This window comes from Ochotona princeps, chromosome 21 (genome assembly GCF_030435755.1).
Source record: "Ochotona princeps isolate mOchPri1 chromosome 21, mOchPri1.hap1, whole genome shotgun sequence".
Classification (NCBI taxonomy): domain Eukaryota; kingdom Metazoa; phylum Chordata; class Mammalia; order Lagomorpha; family Ochotonidae; genus Ochotona; species Ochotona princeps.
Window position 1 is genome coordinate 28,641,257 of NC_080852.1, and position 23,325 is coordinate 28,664,581.

Sequence of the window (23,325 nt, forward strand, 5' to 3'; positions counted from 1 at the left end):
TTGAAGAGCTAAGTCTTTCAAAAGGAGGGGACCAGAGGATCAAGAATGGGGATCCCCAGCACCATTTAGGGAAGAGCTTCCTCTCACAAGGGGCACCCGCACATCCATTCTCTGATGCCACATGCCATCTGATTTAAGACGTCTGGTTCAAATTTTGATGCTATTACACCCAGCTAAGTTTTTGTCTCCAAGTCTGTGCTTCCTAAGGAGAGTTCTGGTGACAATGGGCTAGTGCCTTTACAGGTTTTTATAGTGAAGAGACTGTGTTAAGACCTGGACATTCAGCATAATCCTTTGCTGTAAAGTGACTTTGTTTTCTACACCAAGTACACCACCACACCACATCCCCGCTGCCTGTCCTAAGTTTGATCAGATTCTGAAGTCTGTCTTCAGCTTCGAAGATGAAGGTCCATTGCTGGACCATGATGCTAACATCAGGTGACTGTCCACAGGTGACTGAAGGTCACCTGTGGCTTGTTGTTCTGAAACAACAGTGATATCTTACTTTTGGTATACAGAACTGTAAGTTTTCAAATATACCAATTTTCCTATAGATGGGATTTTGGGAGTGGGAGCTGGAGGGAGCTATAGATTGATCTATTACATGATTTACACATTCGTAAGAGACGTAGGACTGTGCTAGTAGAATAAAATGTGGTTTCCAAAGCACAACATAAAGTGGTCTATTAATGCGTGGGAAAGCGTAGTCTCTCCGGGCGGATTAAGGTCACATCATGACAACTTAACTATGTTAAAGTCCATTCTCAGATTATCAAACTAATAAAACATTAGAGCCAAGTGCCAACCCAGGGCTAGCGTACTACTAACATGGATGAGAAGTAGTCTCTTATGGATGGTGAACAAGATAGTAAAAGCAGGATTCTCCTGAAGCAATATGAGAATAAATCAGTAACTTTACAAATACTTAAATTTGATCCAGTGATTCAACTTCCAGCAGTTCCTCTAAGGAAACAGGATACAGAGACCAGGGGACAGGTTTACGCTTGCCAAGTCAGTCCTTCTGTGTCTAAACCCACAGTAACTTTATGAAGCCAAACTACATAGCTCCCTTGGTGGGAGTTTAAGTTTTGAACCAGGCACGTTATCAGCTCCATGTCCACGACAAAGTGTTATTAATGAGGAATGTACAACAGAGGGTCTGTTTAATTATGAAGTTAGATAAGCTGTTAATTTCAGGATTTTGAAATTTACTTACATGACAGTATAAATGACAACATTTCAATTTGGACTTAAATTTTTTTTTTTTTAAAGATTGATTGATTTATTTGAAAGAGTTTCAAAGAGGGAGAAATGAAGATCTCTTTGCTGCTTCACTTCCCCCAGAAGCCTGCAGCAGCCAGGCCTGGACCAGGCCAAAGGCAGGAGCAAGGAGTTTCATCCGCCTTTCCCACAGTGTTGTAGGAAGCTTAACACGTGGACCATCCTCCGCGGCTTTCCCAGGCCATTAGCTGGAGCTGGATCAGAAGTGGAGCAGCTGGGACTTGAACTGGTGCCCACATGGGACGCTGGCATCCAAGGTGACAGCTTTACCCTCTATGCCACAGTCCTGGCCCCCAGTTTAGATTTTGGAAAGGCTCACAATGTAACGTTAAATGAGAAGCCGGAGAGAGAACATATATAATACCTCCTCGATTTTGTTTAAAAACCAGAATTCACATATCAACATATACACACATAAGGAAGCAGAAAATAACAAAACATTGGTAGGAGTTAACGTCCACAGAGCTGGCATTTCAGGCAGAAGTATATTAATGGATATAGCTTTTGTTAATTTTTCCCATGTTTTTTTAGTATGAACTTTGTGATGGGGGAAAAAAGTTATTTTAATAGCACCTCAAGGGAGTCTGGCCCAAATGCTTACTCGTTTTCCTCTTCATTGCCGAAAGAGAGGAGGCTACTGTTTTTGATTTGCTTTTGTGAGTTCTTTTTGACCGAGTCCTGTTTGCTGATTCTGTCTTCCGGTGCCGCCTTCTTGGAACTGGCTGTTAAACCGGAGTACTTTTCATCCGAGGGACGCTTGACAGGCTTTCGGTACATGATTCTCCCGTCAGCAGGAGGGGGCTCTTCATCTGGGCAAAAAACCAAAACTTCTTTAGGTCATAACTATAGCATTTTTGCCCTGAAACAGTACAATACATGGGAATAATGAAAAAGAGCATCTCTCACTTTAAGCTCAAATAAAATAGATTTTTGATGACTGATTTGTAAACTTAATCACTTTTTTCCCCCCTTAAACAGGATGCTGGCGCAGGCATTTGGCACAATGGTTGAGATGCTTGGGAGAACTACATCCCATCTCCAGGTACCTGGGTTTATGTCCCGGCTCTGCTCTGGTTCCAGCTACCCTAGGGGACAGCAGGTGATGTCCCATGTTTGTGGGACCCTGCCACCCATGTGAGTCTCCCAGCCCCAGCTGTTACAGATACTGGGGATGAACCAGTGGATGGAGGATCTGTGTGTGTATATACCTCACTACCTTTCAAAATAAAATAAAAATTTATATGCATTTGCTTAATAACTTTAGCCCATAAGATAGGAACAAGAAAGTATTGTTCAGTTTTTACTGACGAAGAAATAATTTACTCAAGGTTACACATCAGGTCACTGGAAAGACAGGATTTTTTTTTTTTTTTAATTTTATTTTTATTGGAAAGTCAGAGAGGAGGCGAGACAGTTAGGAAAATCTTCTGTCCATTGATTCACTCTCCAGGCGGCCACAACAGTTGGAGCTGAGGCAATCCAAAGCCTTTTCCAGGTCTCCCACTCGGATGCAGAGTCCCAAGGCTTTGGGCCGTCCTTGACTGCTTTCCCAGGCCACCAGCAGGGAGCTGGATGGGAAGTGGGGTTGCCAGGATTAGAACCAGCGGCCATATGGGATCCCAGCATGTGCAAGTTGAGGGCTTTAGCTGCTAGGCTACTGCACCAGGCCCCAAAGACAGGTTTTCAATCTAGGACTGTCTTCCCTTAAACATTCCAAGCTATTCCATCAAAACAATCTCATACTCCTGGCCCCTCAGACCGTCAGAAAAAAAACAGATGACTTTCAGACATACCTGCTTTGGCAGCCTTGATTTCTGCCTTGATTTTCATGACCTCTTCCACGGACAGGTCCCCCTTTTTTAAAACCACCACCTGGGGCTGTTCGTCTTCCTTGTCACTGTGCTCACCATCCTCATCAGGGAGCTGAGGCTGGATTCTCTAGGGGGACACACAGATACAAAGCATTGGAAGTAACTCTGGAACCAGAGCTTGCCATGCTGGGAACACAGCGCTAGTGGGGGAGGCAAGGGGGCCTGTGCCCCAGAATTCACTGCCACCTAGGCAGGACCCATGGGTGCTGTGACCAGGACTGAGTTCTCTGCCTTGGGCACTGGGGTCACGCCTCATCTGCTCAGGATAGTACCAAGCCACATTGGTCCCCTTCTGCCTCCCTCTCTTGTGAAATTTAGACAAGAAAAAAAAATTCATAAACCACCACACCACCACCAAAATACAAAAAGCAGTGAGAGGGACCTTTGTCCCTTCTCTGCCAGTCTGAGCTGACAGATATCCTTCAGCGTGGTGTGGGGGCTGGTCTGGGGATTTCAGAGAGTTCATGGGGAATACATCTTCCGGAAATAGTTATGCAAGGGATTTCAAACAATTTTGGCACCAAAATAAATGTACGCGCACTTGCCTAACATGCCTGAACGGACGTAGTGTGAGGCATTAAGAGGGATAAGACGTTGTTTCCAAGCAGCCCCCAGCAGCAGTAAGAGCTCCGACTAAAGCGGAGCAGGAATTTATGATGAAGCTGGGGGAGAGTGTGGAAATCACCGGTGCTTCACAGTTTATGGGCACAACACCCCAAAGACGTCAGCAAGTGGGGGGTAAGCTGTTTGCTGAAGCGAAAAGATGTTCCTAATGAAAGCGGGCAGGTTTGGGTGTGGCCCGGTCACGGTGGCAGCCTGGAGTTGATTTCCACACCGATTCCCAGCCCACCAGACCTAAGCCAGTCACATGCGGCTCTCTATAGTGTCTCCGCTGCAAACTAGGATATTTGTGGCTTTTGTCTCCTTTTTAAAGTTTTTGTTTGTTTTTACTTTTTTGTTTGTTTACTTTTTAAGAGAAGCTTTTAAAAAACTCGCTTTTTTTTTTTTTTTTTTGTAACAGCAATGCATACAAAATAGATTCAGGGCTGCCTTCCAAAGTCTTAGGACCTGGAGGCATCTGATGAAAGGGCCTCAGTGTATCAGGAAAACTGGACGACGCTGTCTGATCAGCCGCCCGCCTAACGCAGGTCTTGAGATAAGCAACACAGAACACACACAGTAATCTTTCTCAACCATCTATTAACATCGAAGCGCTTCCCGTACGGGTCCTTTTCAGGAACGGTGCTTCCAGGGTGCAGGGGGAGGTAGCTGTCCGACGAGGACCAGCAGGGAGTCGGAGGTGCACCCCAACCGGGGGATGCGCTGCAGGTGTCGGCACCGGGCCTCCAGGTAAAGGCAGAGGAGGGGAGTGGCGGGAGGGCGACCCGGGCTCACCTTGGTCTCCACGGTGGGCCCTTCCCTGTAGCCGACCCGCTCCTTGAAGCGGGCCAGGAACGCCGGCTCCGCCGGCCTCACGTAGGACACCTGGTTCCGCTTGCTCATGGCAGCTGCGGGGAATCACCAGCTCCCCCGGGGTCGACCAGCCTTCGGCGCAGCGACGTCGGCGCCTCACGGATGACGCATCTCCCAGGCCCCGCCCACCGGGGGCGGAGTCCGGGCCGGAGGGCGTCAACGTCCAGCCCGAGCGCCAAATTCAAACTGGTGGCCATCTTGAGCGGTCGGGATCCCGGCGCGCGGCGCGACTGGGAGGTGGGGCGCGGCGGAGGGTGCAATGGCGCCGGGCTGCAAAAGTAAGTCAGGAGCCTTGGCTTCATGACCTTCCCCCTCCAGCACACACACACAGAGCAGACCCAAACCGCCTCAGAGGACGCCCGCGGGGTTCCCCGGAGGGGTGAAGGGCAGGAACCGTCCGAGCGCGCGCGCGCCTTTGGCTCCCGTGTGTCCCTAAGAATACACCGGTGGGACCGCCCTCTTCCTTCTCCTCGGTGTGCCCGGAGCGGGGCGCGGGGCGCGGGGCCGGGAGGCGCGCTGGGCGGCACCGAGAGCCGTCTTCCCGGGCCCCGACCCCAGCCGGCTCTCCGCGGTGCCCCGCCGCCCGCTGCGTGTCCGCCCGCTGCTGACTTTCCCACAGGCGAGCCTGCCTTTGTCTGCCTGCACACGCGTCTTTCTCCTTGGAATCGCCCCTCCAGAGTAGTAGATGGGACAGTTTCAAAGCGCTGATGGCAGCTTCCCGGGCATGCATCCTTGTTGTAACATTTTTTTTTTTTCCGGTGTAGAGCATGCCTGTGATACAGTTCGCACTTGTCGATTAAGCACAATAAGAGATGCAGGTTGATAATAAAGGAGAACAGTTCACAGTTTGCTGAAATCAGTGCGCTCGCCATGATCACTGCTGTGCTGCGTTGGGGTCGTTTCTGAGTGAGAGGCGTGATCGGAGCGTAGGGCTGTGGTGTGGTACCCACGCAGGAGGCCCCCGCAGGGTTGATCTCCGGGTTGGCAGATGGCTGGGAGATTGGATCCCACTGCTCAGAACTGTGCGGTCTTAAGCTTAGGGGTTGCGTATTTCTGCAATCTTCCAAAACAAAACTGTGGATAAAAGGAAGCTGCTGTGTGTTCTCACAACCTCTGTTCCCACTTCAAGATAATCCAGCGCAGAGCGCTGTCCTCTGTATTCTTGATAGTGTCTTCGCTTCTGCCTGTCGCTGCTAGCTCTTGTACCGTGTCCCGTTCATTAAGGGCTGCCATTGAAGCTGGTAGAGAACCCATCTGACAGCCTGGTCTGCATATGTCAGGACTGGCGTGAGAGGGCTAGGAAAATGGCCAACTCCCAGCATTTGAATTTCCCAGTGGTATTACTGCTTGTAGCCCCTCTGTGAATTGGCATCATTTTCTGATGTTTGTTATTAATTTTTTGAGTTGATCGTATTATTATCCAAATACTTCATGATGTTCTTTTTCCACCTAGAATATTCCTTTTGTCCATTTTCAGTGTTCAGAGAGTAAGAGTGTACAAATTGGGACTGCATTGGATAGAAATGTGTGTTCTGCTTTCTGCCCAATCACAGTGTCTTTATTTCCACGTGGTTCATCTATTCCGCACTGGTGTGCCTCAGTCAGAGCGCCTGATTAGTTAGTGGAAGGTGCTGTGATCCGCTGGTGTCTGCCCTGCCTGTGAACTGAACTTCAGAATGTGTCTAGAGGTGATGGTACAGTGGCAATGCCCTGGGGCACAGGCCAGCTCCCGTCTGTTCCTTAGAGCTTGATGACAGCCTAGGTCAAGTCTTCCTACCTTCCCAGCTGCCCTGAAAGCTGGCTGTGTTGGGGGTGGGGCTTACATGTAGCAAAGGGCTTGAATCCCAAGAACTCTGTTAAACAGATTTGTGTGTGCGGATTCACTGGTGTAACCACTACCTGGATCAGGACTTGGAACTATTCCTGGATCTAGAAAGTTCCTCGTGGACCGCCCAGTCGGCACCCTCTGCACACGCCCATGACAGCTCTGGGTTTTTTTATCACCCCAATTGGTTTTGGTTAGTCTTGACCCTCCAGTAAACAAAGTAGTGTGGTGGTTTTTTATGTTGTTGTTCTGGCTTCTTTCACTGGCCGCAAGGTTATGTGCGCATTATCTGTTTACTGTGCCGCGGTGCTTTGTTTCTCATGGCCACGTAGTGTCCGTCATGTCAGTACAGCACGCTTGTTGAGTCTCCCAGGATGGACGCTGGGTTTCCAGCTGCTGAGGATAATCCTCAGCATGGTTTAGGCAGACACAAATTTATTTTCATTTGTTATTTTACTGCAGACTGACAGCAGGAGAGAAATCTTCCATCTGCTGATTCACTCCCCAAATGCTTGCAACAGCCAGGTCCAAGCCAGGCCAAAGCCGAGACCCAGGAGCTCCATGTGGGTTGAAGTCCTTGGACCATCACTGCTACCATTCCTGGGTGGGCATGAGCAGGATGCTGGGAAGGAAGTAGAACTAGCTGTAGGACTCCAGCCAGATTCTTCAACATGGGATGAAGGAGTCCCAGGTGGTCTCTTCCACCCACTGTGCCAAACACCCACCCCTCTGTAATTTTTAATATTACTGCCTCTCACTGTTAGCTAATTAGCGCTCCCTTTTTTTTTTTAATTTTTGAGTAAACATTTTGTTTGGAATCCTGGGCTTAAAGAAAGCTTATATACATTTGCAGAGGAGTATCTGTCCTATTACAGAGATAGCTTACTGTCTCGGATTGTCTTACTATGCTGATTCTACCTGCTAACTCGCAACTGCGTTTCCTCAAATCAGCCAGACCACCAGGCTGCTTGGCATTCCTTTGGCTGCAGTATATCTAGACACCCCGGGGCTAAGCCGGGTCAATCTGACAGCCACCTCTGTCCCGTCTCTGGTAGCACTCGGCTGTGCTGTCTGTCGGCCAATGTCGGAGAACCTGTGGCAGACAGGAGTTTTGCTGAACTTGTCTGAGCAGCACACACACTTGGGGTAGACATTGACTTCCTGTGTGCTGGCTTGTTCTAAAGAATCTTTTTTTTTTTTTTAAGATTTATTATTATTGGAAAGCCGGATATACAGAGAGGAGGAGAGACAGAGAGGAAGATCTTCCATCCAATGTCTCACTCCCCAAGTGAGCTGCAATGGGCCAGTGCGCCGATCCAAAGCCGGGAACCAGGAACCTCTTCCAGGTCTCCCACGCGGGTGCAGGGTCCCAAAGCTTTGGGCCGTCCTCGACTGCTTTCGCAGACCACAAGCAGGGAGCTGGATGGGAAGTGGAGCTGCCAGGATTAGAACTGGCGCCCATATGGGAACCCGGGGCGTTCAAGGCGAGGACTTTAGCCGCTAGGCCATGCCACCGGGCCCTGTTCTAAAGAATCTTACAGAAGGTGAAGAGGTAGGTGCACAGGGCAAGGCATGAGGGAGTGTCCTGCCACTCTCCTAGAAACTCCAAGGCTTTCCTGTCTGGAAGTTCTCCCACCCCTGCCCTCGTGGGCTCTTAGGAAAGCTTCATTACGGGGCCTTTACCCTAGAGCCTCTGATCACCCTCTCATCCGCACTTGGTCTGTCAGGTGACCAGCCCCTTCCTGAAGTTACCTAGGCCTTACCATCCAGTAGTCTGTAACATTTGCATACTGGGAAGTGGAGCTGAAGACTGCTATATACATTGCCCATGGTCCCAGAATGTTTCCAGGTGTTGGGTGACCATAGTTAATCATCTGAGAAGCGCCAGGCTACTCTGCAAAGCAGCTGCAGCATCTTCCCTTCTGCCTGCCTCTCGCCTTGCCCACCTCTCTCCGACTGCTTCATTCCAGCCGTTCTGTGCAGTGGGGATCTTACTGTGCTTTGGATCCGCATTTCCCTGATGACTCAATGACATGGAGCGTTTTTCATTCTCATCTTGGCCATTTGCACGGGTACTTCACAAAGGCCATGGAAAATGCAGTTAAACTTCTCTCAGTGAGCAGCTTTTCTGAAATCTGTGGCGTAGCTTTTTCTACAAATTCTTTGAAGACCCCACTATATGCATGGATTTTGTAAGTTTTTTGTACCAGAATTAACTTTTAGCTCTATTTTTCTTCACCTTTTTGATGTAGGTTAGTATATCTATTTTATGCAATTGTATTTTTTTAAACATTTATTTTTATTGGAAAGTCAGATCTACAGAGAAAGACAAAGATCTTCCATCTGCTGGTTCACTCCACAAGTGGTCACAATGGCTGGAGCTGAGCCGGTTCGAAGCCAGGAGCCAGGAGCCTCTTCCAACTCTCCCATGTGGATGCAGGGTCCCAAGGCTTTGGACCATCTTCTACTGCTTTCCCAAGCCATAAGCAGGGAGCTGGATGGGAAGTGGAGCACCTGGGACACTAATATGGCTTGCTGGTGCTTGCAAGTGGACGATTAGCCGGTTGGGCCATGTGCCAGTCTCAATTTTTGTTTTTGTTTTTGTTTTTAGTAGAGAAATACATATTAATATGAACTGCAGTCACCCTGCTGTGCAGTATAACCGCCAGACCTGTTAGTTTTATCTACTGCAGTTTAGTACCCATTAATCCGTCACTATTATGCATTTAGTTTCTGTGAAATCACCTTTTCTGTTTTGCTTTTTAGATTTCACATGTGACATGTGGTACTTGTCTTTATGTGTGTGGCTCATTTTCCTTAGCTTGTCTCCTCTGGTTCTAGCCACACAGTGAATGACTTTATTCCTTGCTTTTATGTGTCTGCGCCACATCCTGTTCATGCAGTGGGTGAGCATGTAGGTGGCTGTCCCTCCTGAGCCTCTGGGAATAGTACTGCAGTAAGCAGGGGAGCGCAGCTGTCACATCCACAGAGCGTTTTCCTGTTTCCCTAGGACCCACTCCCAGGAGTGGATTGCTGGATCCTGCAGAGGTTCCCACGTTTCTGAGGCGCCCCTGCTCTGCTCTTTAGTTGCCACGCTCAGGGTGTCCTCAGCCACCGTGTGCAGGGGTTCTCTCCTCCACCTTCTCTCCAGCACTTGCTGTCTTTGGCCTGTTTGTCCAAGATTGCTGACAGATTAGATGTAAGCGCTACGAAGAACAGGGCCCAAACGACTGGGATGCTGTGGTTGCCGTTCACTGAGATGGATGGGGAACGGGGACTGAGGGTCTCTGGTTTGGACACTTTCAGGTAGAGACTTTGCCTGGATATCAGGCAGGGGATTGGATCTAAGAGTCCAGGGCTCAGAAGAACAGCCCAGGAGAAGTCGCCAGGATACCTAGCATTTAAAACCCTGTGATTCAGCATCATCCCTGATGGTAGGGACACAGTGAGAAGGGCGTCCCCCAGCCTCCTCCCCACTGTCTGTGACAGGCGTTGAGGTGCCTGTGAAGGTACTACAGCAGCCAGGGGCGGGACAGAGGCTGGGGTTTCTGGAGGGCGGTTGTAACGACCTCTAATGACTGTGTTATCTTTTTTTTTTCTAGCTGAGTTGCGCAATGTGACAAATTGTCAGTCTAACCAGCCATGGTAAGGAAAAAAAAATCCTGCTGGCCAGCTGCCAGAGGTAGGGATATAGTATGCTTAAAGCAACCTTGTAGGTAATAAGGAGAGCTTCTTTCAGGGTGCAGCTTAGTCCCTGACAGTGACAGTAAGGGCAAACCACCTGCCTGCCTTGTGCTCTGGCCCTCCACGTTGGCCTGCAGGGTTGGTGGCATAACACGCCCCTGGTGTGGGGGCAGAAGGCCAGGCAGTGCCGGACACTCCTAGAGATGAGTTCCCCTTAGTTCCTTCCCAGCCAAGGGGCTCACCGTGTGTTGTAGCAGTACAGGGGGTTGGGCCTCATGAGACTTCAAAAAGACAGGTGTGTCTTGGGTCTTGTTTAGGCAACTCATTGTTGAAACAGATGCGATGTGAGACCGAGATCCTTTGCGGTGCTTTGCTAATAAAAGTAGCTGTTCCTCTGTTTGTGTCCTAGCAATGAGGGGGATGCCATCAAAGTTTTCGTGCGAATCCGCCCACCTGCAGAGGGCTGTCGGCTGGCAGAGGGAGACCCAAACCTATGCCTGTCTGTGCTGTCCGCCACGGCCCTGCGGCTGCACTCGAGCCCTGAGCCCAAGACCTTCACCTTCGACCACGTCGCGGACGTGGACACCACTCAGGTGATGGTCCCTGGATGCCCAGCTGTTACTGGGAGCAGGACGCTTTCTGTATTTGTCAGAGATTTCCCTTCTAGTCTCTAGTTTGGCAGATTTCTGTCCAGGCTGTTCGGATAGTCCATAATTATTCCTGAGATCCAGTTTTACTAAAAATCAGAGTTTCCTTTTTTCTCCGTCAAGCTTTGTACCAGCGTGATGTAAGGCCCGCTTCGCTTTCCGCTCCCACTGGGTGATGCTGCGCGTGTACTTTTCAGAGCCACGATCTTGGTTGTAAGTGTGGCCGCACTGACACCTTAGTGCTGTGCCTAAGGATTACAGTATCATGAAGGCAATAAAGGCTTCTCTAGTTACGGGGAGCTTAGGAGCATCTAGTCAGTGCTCACCGAAAAGAACTTTCTGCAGTGATGGAAATGTTCTTTATCCTCACTGCCCATTACAGTAGCCTTTAGCCACATGTGACTGTTTAAAATCAAATACAAGGGGCCCGATGTGATAGCATAGTGGGTAGTCGTCGCCTTGCACTCTCCGGGATCCCAGATGGTCGCCGGTTCTAATTCTGGTGGCCCTGCTTCCCATCCAGCTCCCTGCTTGTGGCTTGGGAAAGCAGTCGAGGACAGCCCAAAGCCTTGGGAACCTGCACCCACGTGGGAGACCTGGAAAAGCTCTTGGCTCCTGGCTTCAGATCGGCGCAGCACTGGCCGTTGCGGCCACTTGGGGAGTGAACCATCAGACAGAGAGTCTTCCTCTCTGTCTCTCCTCTCTCTGTATATCCGCCTTTTCAATAAGAAATAAATAAATCTTAAAAATAAAATCAAATAGAAGTTAAAAGTTAGTGCCTCAGATACACTGGCCACATGTGGCTGTTGAGCACTTGAAATGTGGCTAACATATTAGAGAAATTATTAGATTTTACTTCATTTTCATTAATTTAAATAGTCACATGTGACGTGTTTAACCCAATATATCCAAACATCCTTTCAACATATAAACAGTGAAAATTATTAATAACAGATCTTCCCATTCTTTTTCCATACCCTGTCTTGTAAATCTAATGTATATTTAGCAGCATGTTGAGTACTCTAGCCGCTTGTGGCTCATGGTTACTGTAATGGACCAGGTAGGCTTAGTGGTTCTTGCATTGTTGATGTGGCTCTATCTGCTTTCATGTAAATATAAGATCAGATGTTAATTATTTAGTAAAAGTTCATGAGAAATGAGGGCTGTGTATTTTCTAATATCAGAATAATATTTGCATATAGTATGTTAGACAAAATTCTGTGTAAAGCTTAAGATCTATATTTTACATCTAATTACTTAGGAGGTTAATCAACCTAATGGTGTTTAAAGTTTTATCATCTTTGATGCTTTTGCCATTTTTCTATAAAGGATGTAATCTTCATGTTTTCACTAATATTGAGAAAACCTCAGATTTTTTTTTTCTGAAATGTTAATGGGTTTGGTGCTTACATTTGTAGGAGTCTGTGTTCTCGACTGTGGCGAAAAGCATTGTGGAGTCCTGCATGAGTGGCTATAATGGGACCATCTTTGCATAGTAAGTGCTTGTGTCCATTTCCTGTTGCTGTTGTAACGGGTTACTACAAAGTTGGTGACTTGAAACAAGTGGACTGTCTACCCTGGGGACAGATTGCAGTGAGGTTGTTTGACCAGGAGACTCACGGTGAAGTGCAGAAGGGTCCGGGGGAACCATCAGCTGCTGCTCTTGGTCTCCACCCCAGCGCAGCCTCCAGCCTACAGGAGCTGAAGCTGCAGCGCCTCAGCGTCCTGCAGCAGCTGCTGTGGCCTTCTACACCAGCCGGGCCCCGCTCTCTTGCACCAGCGGGTGTGCACCAATCCTGTGGCCACACTCCTCTAGTGGCAGGATGCCCTGAGTTTCGTTCCAGTTGGTTCTGCTGCCCCCCAGGACTCTCCACCCTGAGTCACCCACTCCACCTCCACTCACCTTGCATGCTCCTTCCCTTTTAGCCTTTATTTATTGCCTGTCCGTCTTTGGGACTGGGACCCAAATTCCGTCTGTCCTTTAATAAAGTTTCTAAAGTCAAAAAAAAAAAAAAGCAGATCTTGGCTGCTCCACTGTTCTGGAAGTTAAAAATTCACAGTGGGTCTCAGCGCAACTGTCTCGTCTGAAAGCTTCATTGGAAATTGTTTCCTCACCTATTTTAGGGTCTAGAGGACACTGCCTTGCTTGGCCTACAGCGCTCTCCTCTCCGCAGTCAGAGCCAACAACATGCAGCTCCGTGTCTCCCCTGACTGGCTCAGCTTTCCCACTGACTGCAGCCGGGAAAGTTCTCTGACTTTAAAGCGCAGTCATTAGATGCCCCTGAGAAAATCGGTAATAAGAAGGGAGGAAGCTCCACCTCCCAGGCAAAAAGCAATCCATATACTTTATTGGAAAATCTTATGCAAGAGGGGATTGTCTGCTGTCCCCATTTCTGTAGGTACTCAATAGTCCTGTATGTTTATTTCGTGCTACAGGCTTTAGCCCAGCCCTTCATTGTTTATCTTGTTACTCATGTTCCAGCTACGGCCGGGGGATCTCTGAGAGCTGATTTCGTTTTTTTCTTTCTTTTTAAATTTATTATTATTGTTATTATTTTCAGTAGAAAGTCAGATATACAGAGAGGAGGAGAGACAGGGAGGAAGATCTTCCATCCAATGATTCACTCCCCAAGTGGCTACAATGACTAGAGTTGGGCCTATCCAAAGCCAGGAGTCAGGAACCTCCTCCAGGTCTCTCACGCGGGTGCAGGGTCCCAAGGCTTTGGACCATCCTGGACTGCTTTCCTAGACCTCACGCAGGGAACTGGATGGGAAGTGGGCTGCCAGGATTAGAACCTGCAGCCATATGGGATCCGGGCGCATGCACGCACAAACTAAAGAAACACTGGAGCTGCCGTTGTGATACTGCAGGCTAAGATGCCACTTTCAAAGCCAACATTCTGTATTAGAGTCGAAATCAGATTCAGATCTTGGCTGCTCCACTTCTAATCTATTTGAGCCCTTCCTGCTCTGCTTCTAATCCAGTTTTGTTTCTTTTATGGGGGGGATAAGATTTAATTTATTTTAAAATGTGCTTATTTTTATTGCAAAGGCAGATTTACAAAGAGGAGACAAAGAGAGAAAGATCTTCCATCTGCTGGCTCACTCCTCAAGTGACTGCAACAACTGGAGCTGAGCCGATCCGAAGTCGTAAGTCAGGAGCTTCTTCCAGGTCTCCCACACAGGTGCAGGGTCCCAAGGCCTTGGGATACCCTCTAGTGCTTCCCAGGCCACAAGCAGGGAGTTGGATGGAAAGTGGGGCAACCAAGTCAGGAATCAGCATCCATGTGGGATCCTGGATTTATTTTTATTTTAAAGGCAGATTTTACAAAAAGAGAAGGAAAAACAAGAGAAGGTCTTCCATCGGCTAGTTTATTCTCCAAATGAGTGCATTGACCAGAGCTGAGCTGATTCAAAACTGGGAGCCAGGAGCTTCTTTCAAGTCTCCCACATAGGTATAGGGTGCCAAGGACTTGAGCCATCCTCTGCTGCTTTAACAGACCATAAGCAGAGTGATGGATGGGAAGTGGGGTGGCCAGCACACGACCCAGCATCTGTATAGGATGCTGGCACCACAGGACAGAATGTTAGCCTGCCTGGCCCCCAATCCAGCTTCTTAATGATCCTGAGAGGGTAGTGGAGGAGAGCCTGAGTGTTTGGCCAGTGCCGCCCATGTGGGTGACTAGGATGTCTGGTGTAGGTGTCGGCAGAGTGACCCAGCACATGGAAGATTCTCTCTTCTACTTTCCTTCCTTTTTAAAAATAAGATTTTTGGTGTTTGAAGCAATTGTTTTGCAATTCTAAGGTCACCGTTGAGGCTACTCCCTGTATTTCTGGGTAAGGGCTCCATGGCAGCCATCGCTCCTGCTGTCTGCTAAAGGACCTTTTCCCTCATACTACCACTCAAACTAAGTGGGTTGTAATGTCTTCCAGAGACATTACAAAATGAGTTCACACATCATGTATTTCTACTGAGTTAAAGCCCAAGTCTTTAGTGATCTCTCTTAACATTTTTTTAATTACTCTTTTTTGTTACCTTAATTTCTGGTAAGTGGAGTAACTGGAAATGTTAGTGTCTTTTAAACAGAAAAGAATTTGGGCCTGGCACAGTAGCTTAGTGGCTAAAGTCCTCGACTTGCATGCACTGAGATTCCATATGGGAGCTGGTTCTAATCCCAGGAGCCCCACTTCCCATCCAGCTCCCTGTTTGTGGCCTGGGAAAGCAGTTGAGAACGGCCCAAAGCCTTGGGACCCTGCACCTGTGTGGGAGACTGGAAGAAGCTCCTGGCCCCTGGCTTTGGGTCAGCTGAGCTCCAGCTGTTGCAGCCACTTGGGGAGTGAATCATTGGATAGAAGATCTTTGTCTCTGTATATCCACCTTTCCAATAAAAATAAATAAATCTTTAAGAGAAAATTTTAGGAAAAGAATTGATACAATATTGGAATAACAAAAAATGAAAATAAAAGTCTAATTGATTCTAGTTTAATATGCCGCAAGAGCCTGTATTTGAGGAATACTGTATAGCTATTAAAAATAATGAGGCATAGGCCAATACTGCGCTGGTTAGGCTGCCACCTGGAGTGCTGATCCTGTTATGGGTGCCCATTCAAGTTCCTGCTGTTCCACTCCCAATCTACCTCCCTACTGATGCGCTTGGGAAAGCAGTGGAAGATGGCCCAAGGGCGCTGTGCCCTTGTGGGAGACCTAGATGAAGCCCCTGGGTCCTGGCTGTGGTCTAGCCCAGTGCTGGCCATTTTGACCATTTGGGGATGAATGTAAGACCTCTCTATCCCTCTCTATCATTCTCTGTCTCTGTTTCTCTTTCTCCTTTTCTATAATTCTGCCTTTCAGAATAAAAAACTAAACAAAACACCTCCCCAATAGAAAAGGAATGAAAATAATGAGATGAACCTCTTATTTATTGATCTAGAAAGAGATCTAAGATAAAATTAAAAGGAAGATAGGTTGTGAAGTGATCTGAAGACTACCAGCCCAAGTTTTGTAAATGAAGATTACCTGAAAACTTAAAGGGCCATGCTTGTATTATCTGGCAGCATTTACCAACATTTAGTAGTGGTTAGCTCATGGTAGTCAGATTGGGGGAAGAGATGAAGATGAAATTTAACTGAAAAATAGAAACACTTTTTGTATATTGGTAGGAAAATAATAGAAATAGAAAATAATAATTTTAATGTTATTAGAGTATATAATCCTGGGACAATATTCTTCTGTATTTTATGTGTATGAATATGTAAAAATTTGCCTCCCTCTCTTTCCCACAGTGGGCAGACTGGCTCAGGGAAGACATTTACCATGATGGGTAAGTAACTCAAACCGTAGTATTTGCTAGCTTTGACCACCACTTTGCTTGATGGCAGCCCCTAGCACATTTTCAAGAAGGTGGAATTTCTATATGTGGTGCTGATCTTTTGAAGTCAAGGGTAGTCTCCAGGGTTCTGCCAGGTCATGAGCTCCTTAATGAAAAAGGGCACGTGTCAGTTATATGTGCGGTTGTATTCCTCAGCCACAAAGCAGCATTCCAGCAGAGTTTAATGAATTGTTACATACATAGAACTTTCAGGTAGGTCATGGAAATTTTATATTACTAACAGACTGTGTGTCAGGGATAGCATTGTGGCATGGGGCAGGGCGTAGAGCCACCATCTGTAGTGGCAGCATGTCCTACAGGTGCCAGTTCAATCTTGGCTGCTTCACTTTCAGGCCAGCTCCCTGTAAATGGCCTGCAAAGGACAGTACAAGATGGTCAAAGTACGTGGACCCCCTGCCACCCATGAGGGAGACCAGATGAAGCTCTGGCTTCTTGCTTTGGCCTGGCTTATCTGGGGAGTGAGCCAGCAGATGGAAAAGCTCCCTCTCTCTGTTACTCTGTCCTTCAAATAAAAATAAATCTTAAAAAAAAAACTGATTATAGAATGTGTCACCTTATTTCTGTATGAATTGCTATGTGAATTTCATTGTTGCCATTTTAAAAACTCTAGATAGCATGAAAAATGTCAGTTAACTTTTTGTTGTTTTTTCCAGGACCATCCGAATCTGATAATTTTTCTCATAACTTGAGAGGAGTAATTCCACGAAGTTTTGAATATTTGTTTTCCTTAATTGAGCGTGAAAAAGAGAAGGTACAATGTAGTGTAACAATAAAGCACTTCTATGAAATGCTTGGTTTTAAGTATTTAACTGTTAGTAATTAGTTCATGATACGTGGAGAGCTGTGATTTGGATTCTGTAATACTGCATAGGCTAGTATGCTGTAACAACACCTTCATTCCTTACAGTAAAATTAAGGATTCTGAGATTGTGGTTTATAAACATGCGCTGTTCTTGGACCTAGATCAGGAGTTAATAAGAAAGGAGAGTAGTCCTGCATAGTGTCTCCTAAGATTTCTCAGGCAAGTGTGAGGAAAATCTCAACTGATAACAGCTGTGCTAATGCAGCAGGACTCACGCTGTGCAGTGCGATGGACTTATCCTGACCGCCTTCATCGCACCTGCCACAGCCTTACCATTCTCTCCCGGCTCCACAGCTGGTATGGCTCTGTTGTCCTGGTTTGTGGCCAGCGCCTCCCTTCCTGGCTTCTGTTTGCTGTGATTGTTATTTTTTTTTTTAAGATTTATTTATTTTTTATTACAAAGTCAGATATACAGAGAGGAGGAGAGACAGAGAGGAAGATCTGCTGTCCGATGATTCACTCCCCAAGTGACCGCAATGGCCGGTGCTGTGCCGATCCGAAGCCAGGAACCATGAATCTCTTCCAGGTCTCCCAAGCGGGTGCAGGGTCCCAAGGCTTTGGGCCGTCCTCGACTGCTTTCCCAAGCCACAAGCAGGGAGCTGGATGGGAAGCAGAGCTGCCAGGATTAGAACCGGCACCTGTATGGGATCCCGGCGCATTCAAGGCGAGGACTTTAGCCGCTAGGCCACGCCGCCAAGCCCTGTGATTGCTATTTGATGCCACTTTTGAAGTTCTCAGAACCTGCTCTAGTTCTTGGAGATGCCTGATTTACAAATCTTTTCATCTTTGCTTATTTCTTTTACACTCATTTGCTGAAACTCTGACATTGTAGTTAGGCACAAAGGTTGCATGCCAATTAAATTTAGTGTCAGGAATTTCTGTTTTTAAGATTCATTTTTGGGCCCAGCACAGTAGCCTAGCGGCTAAAGTCCTCGCCTTGCACACGCCAGGATCCCATATGGGTACCAGTTCTAATCCCAGCAGCCCTACTTCCCATCCAGCTCTCTGCTTATGGCCTGGGAAAGCAGTCGAGGATGGCCCAAAGCCCATGTGGGAGACCTGGAAGAGGCTCCTGGCTCCAGGCTTCGGATTGGCGCAGCCCCGGCCATTGCGGCTGCTTTGGAAGTAAATCAACAGATGGAAGATCTTCCTCTCAGTTTCTCCTCCTTTCTGTATATATGTTTTTTCAATGAAAATAAAATAAATCTTTAAAAAGTTCAGTTTTATTTATTGAAAGACAGTTACAGATAGTGGAGGAAAAGAGAGAGATCAGTCTTTGCATCCACTGTTCATTCTCCAAATAGCCGCAGTGGCCGGGGCCGGGTCAGGCCAAAACGAGGAGCCGGGAGCTTCTTGTGGCTCTCGCACATGGGTGCTGGAACCAAAACACTAGTGCTGGCTTCGGCTGCTTTCCCAGGCTCGTTAGCAGGCACATTGCTAAACCAGAAATGGAATAGCTGGAACTTGAACCAGTGCCCACATAGAATGCTGGCATTGTAAGCAGAGGTTTAACTTGCTGTGACACAGCGCCAGCCGCAGTGCCAAGCGTGAGTGTGTGGTGCAGTGGCTGTGCACTGCTTAGGGCTCCCGCATTCCTATCGAGAGCGCTTGCTTCAAACTGTGGCTGTTCTGCTTTTGCTCAGGTTCCTGCTATAGTGTTTTGCAGGGCAGCAGGTGGTGGCTCGAGCTCATGAGTGTCTGCCATGGGAGGGACTGGGACCCAGACTCCTGCCTGCAGCCTGGCCGGCCCTGGCCAGAGCAGACCTCTGGAGAGTGAATCAGCAGATCAAAAACCTTTCTCTGTCTCCCTTGTTTTCTCTTTCAGCCTTTCAAATGAAAATTATGTTGCAATTCATTTTAAAGAAGAACAAAAAAGAATTCTAGAGTCTTAAATTATTTCTAGTCTTTTTTTCAAACAGAACTTTATGAAGCAATCCAACGTATAAGATAAAACTAGGATTTCCCCATGTTGGCTCTGAAAAACCTTGAAGGCTCCTGGGTTTGATGCTGGTTTAAAATGTGTTACATTGCGAATACTTACCTAGATATTACAGCTGACTTGTAGTTCTCTTACTTGGTGTCAAGGATAACAGTATACAGGATGTATACCATATGAAACATGCAAGCCGAGGATAAGAATGTGGCAAGTGTAATCTACAGGAGGCTCCTTTCTTACAGGCTGGAGCTGGGAAGAGCTTCCTTTGCAAATGTTCCTTTATTGAAATCTACAATGAGCAGATCTATGACCTGCTGGACTCTGCGTCAGCTGGCCTATACTTACGGGAGCACATCAAGAAGGGAGTGTTCGTTGTTGGTGCAGTGGAGCAGGTGGTAACGTCGGCCGCCGAGGCCTACCAGGTACTCTGCCAGGAACGCGTGTTTGATGCATGGGCAGTGAACAGGCTGTGCCAGCATTCCAATCAAGAGAGCCAAGATGCCAGAAGCATTTCATAAAGGCATAATACAAAATGCTCCTGAGAAGTAAAGCAAAAAAGAAATGGCAATATCTCACAGATCGCTCCTTGTTTAAGAAAAACCTTAATCTGCCTGATTTTGCATTATTTTGGTGCTGTTCATTCTAATCAAGATCTAGGCACTTTTATTTATTCTTGGTATTTATATGATTCCCAAACAAACATGCTTGAATTTACTTTTCCCTTGTGGATAACTATACTTTTTTATATTTTGCCTTTTTGTTTTTTGGATGACATTGTAATTTATATTTTTACAATTTAAGGAACTCTCCTCTTTTTGTTATTCTGAAGATGTATGTATATGTACTAACTAATATGTACTAATATAACATGAAGGAAACATCCAAGAATTATGGAATATGCAAATCTCAGTTTTATACTATGACTAGTTAGTAAATAGAATTAGAATAGTTTGTCTTAACTATTTTGTCACGTGTATACGTCAAGTGTGATGCAGATTCCTTTAATATACATTGTCTCATTCAGTTTTCTTTTACGTAAAATTATTATTCGCATTTTATCCTGTACTTGTACATATTGCGACCCTGCCACTCCCTGGTGCAGTCCTCATGCCCTCTGTATCTTGGGAGAGCTTATTAGAAGTGCTCCCTCAGGCCCTGCCTCCCGCTGAACCAGTGTGATTTTTAGGAAGACCCCTGGGTGATTCCTGTGCACATTAGATTCTTTTGCTCTGCCCTGGAGTATAATATCATTTACAGATACGAAGGCCAAGTGTTGAAGAGGCTCAGCTGGCCTGGACCACAGCTGAAAATTAGGAAAGCCAAGATCGGAACTTTTGTTGATCCGATTTCCTACTTGTAATGGGAATGGAGAGGGAAAGTAAAAACTTTGTGGACCAAAAGAACTGACAAAACTTTGGGCTTAGTGATAATAGAGTTTTTTTTCTTTTTTTTTTTCCCCATCATTCTTTCTGTATAGTTAAAGAAAGGGTTTCGGGGAGATTACATGATTTGCATTAACAAATAATGATAAAAGCAGTTGTAGATCCATGCCTTCTAATCTCTAGGTGTTTGTCCTCTGATACGGTAAGGGAAATGGATCCCTGATGGGCCAGTAATCCTGCTCATTGCAGCGACTGTTGTGTACCACTCAGAACTTGTGAGAATGCAATTTCTTTTAAAAACTCACATAGCAGTGGGAAGGCTGTGGATGTTTCTTCTCACACCTCCACTCTAGAGGTGAAAATATGCTCTGCAAATGTCATAAAAGTAGCTAGCTCAACATGCCTTTTTTCTTTTTAAAGGAGTGATTCTCAAGCGCTTGTTTTACATGTTTAAGTTTGTCTTGCGTATCCTTGCTGTTGCTTTGAGTACGCTTTCTCTCTGCATAGGTGTTGTCTGGAGGATGGCGAAACAGACGTGTGGCATCAACATCCATGAACAGAGAATCCTCACGATCTCACGCAGTCTTTACCATCACCATCGAGTCCATGGAGAAAAGCAATGACATCGTGAACATACGGACCTCCCTGCTCAACCTGGTGGACTTAGCAGGGTCAGAGAGGCAGAAAGATACCCACGCCGAGGGGATGAGGCTGAAGGTGCGGATGCCAGAGTGGTCTGGAACCTGCATGTGAATTCTTACTAGAAGTCAGTACCATGTGAAATATTGTGAGGATTGCAAAGAAATAAGAAACTACTGCTCTCTGAAAGGATCAGAGATGTTTGTAAGCATGAATGGATAGGGCAAGGCTGTCAGTAGTAAGGGTGGGTGAACTCATGCTGAATGGAAGAAAGGTGAGGCACAGACTGCTTATGCAGATGTGTGAAAGAAGTTGAGTTGTTCCAGAGAAGGCAAGGTCTGGACAGAGAGCTTAGTGGGGAATGCTGCCCTGTAGGGGACACCTGAGGGTTGTTACAAAGACAGAGAGTGCCATGGGGCATTTCAGCTGGGTGGATGGGTTGGTTGGTCCAAGAGGCAGACAGGCTCAGCCCTTTGAGCACCAGCAGTGGCAGGCCAGGCTGGGTCTCACACTGGAAAATACTTAAAGGTTTAAGCAAATGAGCAATTTCAGGAAGAAAGCCTGTTTTTATAAAATCCTAGTCTTGTAACCCACCACTGCCAGAATCAAGAGAGAAGCTTGAGGGGAGAGACAAGGTATGCAGTTGAATCGTTGAAGAGTGAAGGGTTAAGAACTTGTTCCTCGTCTGTTATCTGCAGTGGGAGCAGAGGCTGCGTGTAGCATGTCCTGTCAACAGGTACACGTGGAGTGGGAGGTGGCTCCTTGGAAGTGTGGCTGGGAGGAGCAGTTAGAAGTAGAGTTAACTGTGGGAGTGAAAGTGAGCTTTGAGCCTCCTGAGCTCCCAGGCTCTTTCAGGCAGTCCAAGGCTCAGATTTCTATCGGGATGAGAAGCATAGTAAAATAACACGTTTATACAGCGATGCCTCAACTTGCAGTGGAGTTTCAGCACTGAAAACTCACCCGAAGGTGACTACCTCACCTACGCAAACATGGCAGTGAGCGAGCGAGTGCCCATCGTGATCCCTGACTGCTGGGAGCCCTGCCCAGCGTCGTGAAAGGGGATCCGGCTGGATGTCAGGGGTTCCCGAGCTCATGGGCGGTGGATTTCAGAGTGCGGTGCACCTAAGGGAACTTCCTTTGCCTTACACATTTCTATAAGCCATGTATCACTGCCATGGGAAAAGACCAAGGTTCAAGCACTGTTTCCACCGAGTGTGCATTGCTTTTCAGCACACTAAAGGCACGGCAATGGTCAAACACATTTTAATTTCTAAAGTTAGTTGCATTGAATTAATCTTGTCCCTGACTTGCCTTTCCTTCCAAGATTGTTACCTGCTACATAGTTATAAATTCAAGACCCCAGCAAACTAACCAGGGCAAACTAACTGTGTGTTCTTTCCCCTCACTGCCATAGGAAGCAGGGAACATAAACCGATCTTTGAGCTGCCTGGGCCAGGTGATCACGGCGCTTGTGGATGTGGGCAATGGAAAGCAGAGACACATTTGCTACAGAGACTCCAAACTCACCTTCCTGCTACGGGTACGGTAACTGGCCGGCCTCTGGCCTCTCTTTGGTTCATCGTGAGACGGTCTTCCTGCCCAGGAGACAAGGACGCATCTTTGCTTCAAAAAGATCTTGTGATTTCTCTCCTGAACATGTGCATCCTTCTCATCAAACAGGACTCCTTGGGCGGTAATGCTAAGACAGCCATCATTGCAAATGTTCACCCTGGATCCAGGTGCTTTGGAGAAACGCTGTCCACACTTAATTTTGCTCAAAGAGCCAAGCTGATTAAAAACAAGGTAAATGTTTTGCTAATTTTGAAACTATTGAAGCTGAAGAATGTCACATTTATGATTGCCCTCATTTAACATTAGTTTGTATTTATTTCTTTGTAGAAGCATATGTTGAGTGTATGCAAAATTTCTCTTTCATCTTTTCTGGTCTTCTGCCTCATACAGAGGGACCTAAGCTAGGTCTGGTCGTAGTTATTATTGAACTTGATAGTTCTTTTCTTACAGGGTAGCATACATTTTTGGTGCCATTGGGTTTGACAGTAAACCTATTTGTTAAATAGTGCTAGAGCAGAGCTGTGTGTTCTGTGAACCAGAAGTCACAGAAGAGGTTAATATAAAAGTAAAGATAATTTTATTCAGGGACAAAATCAGATCAGGAGATACAGGTTGAGTTAGAAACCAAGCCAGCATTCCCCTCGAGGGAGGTAGGAATAGGACTCGTGTTTTTTATTATCTTCTTTTTAGGATATGTGTACTTGAAAGGCAGGGTTACAGAGAACAGAGATCGCCCATTCGTGCTTCGCTCCCCAAATGGACT

The 23,325-nt window shown here is 46.8% G+C and overlaps 2 protein-coding genes across 3 annotated transcripts in view; one reads left to right on the forward strand and one right to left on the reverse strand.

Moving 5' to 3' along the window:
* Window positions 1–1,274: 1,274 nt before the first annotated feature.
* Window positions 1,275–4,707, reverse strand: KIAA1143 (KIAA1143 ortholog). The gene is made up of 3 exons (XM_004581405.3): window positions 4,548–4,707; window positions 3,075–3,219; window positions 1,275–2,090 (listed from the first exon to the last, which is right to left on the reverse strand). The coding sequence occupies exons 1-3, from the start codon at window positions 4,653–4,655 to the stop codon at window positions 1,879–1,881; spliced, it is 465 nt and encodes a 154-aa protein (XP_004581462.2). The 5' UTR covers window positions 4,656–4,707; the 3' UTR covers window positions 1,275–1,878.
* Window positions 4,708–4,800: 93 nt separating this feature from the next.
* KIF15 (kinesin family member 15) overlaps window positions 4,801–23,325 on the forward strand; it is a 46,561-nt gene continuing 28,036 nt past the window's right edge. For both annotated transcript variants that reach the window (XM_004581404.3, XM_058678791.1), the window contains exons 1-10: window positions 4,801–4,903; window positions 10,053–10,095; window positions 10,544–10,727; window positions 12,200–12,276; window positions 16,065–16,102; window positions 16,825–16,922; window positions 19,212–19,391; window positions 20,859–21,068; window positions 22,405–22,530; window positions 22,671–22,793. In XM_004581404.3, coding sequence (XP_004581461.2) covers window positions 4,885–4,903; window positions 10,053–10,095; window positions 10,544–10,727; window positions 12,200–12,276; window positions 16,065–16,102; window positions 16,825–16,922; window positions 19,212–19,391; window positions 20,859–21,068; window positions 22,405–22,530; window positions 22,671–22,793 — 1,098 coding nt within the window. In that variant the 5' untranslated portion in view covers window positions 4,801–4,884. The remainder of the gene's footprint in view (window positions 4,904–10,052; window positions 10,096–10,543; window positions 10,728–12,199; window positions 12,277–16,064; window positions 16,103–16,824; window positions 16,923–19,211; window positions 19,392–20,858; window positions 21,069–22,404; window positions 22,531–22,670; window positions 22,794–23,325) is intronic.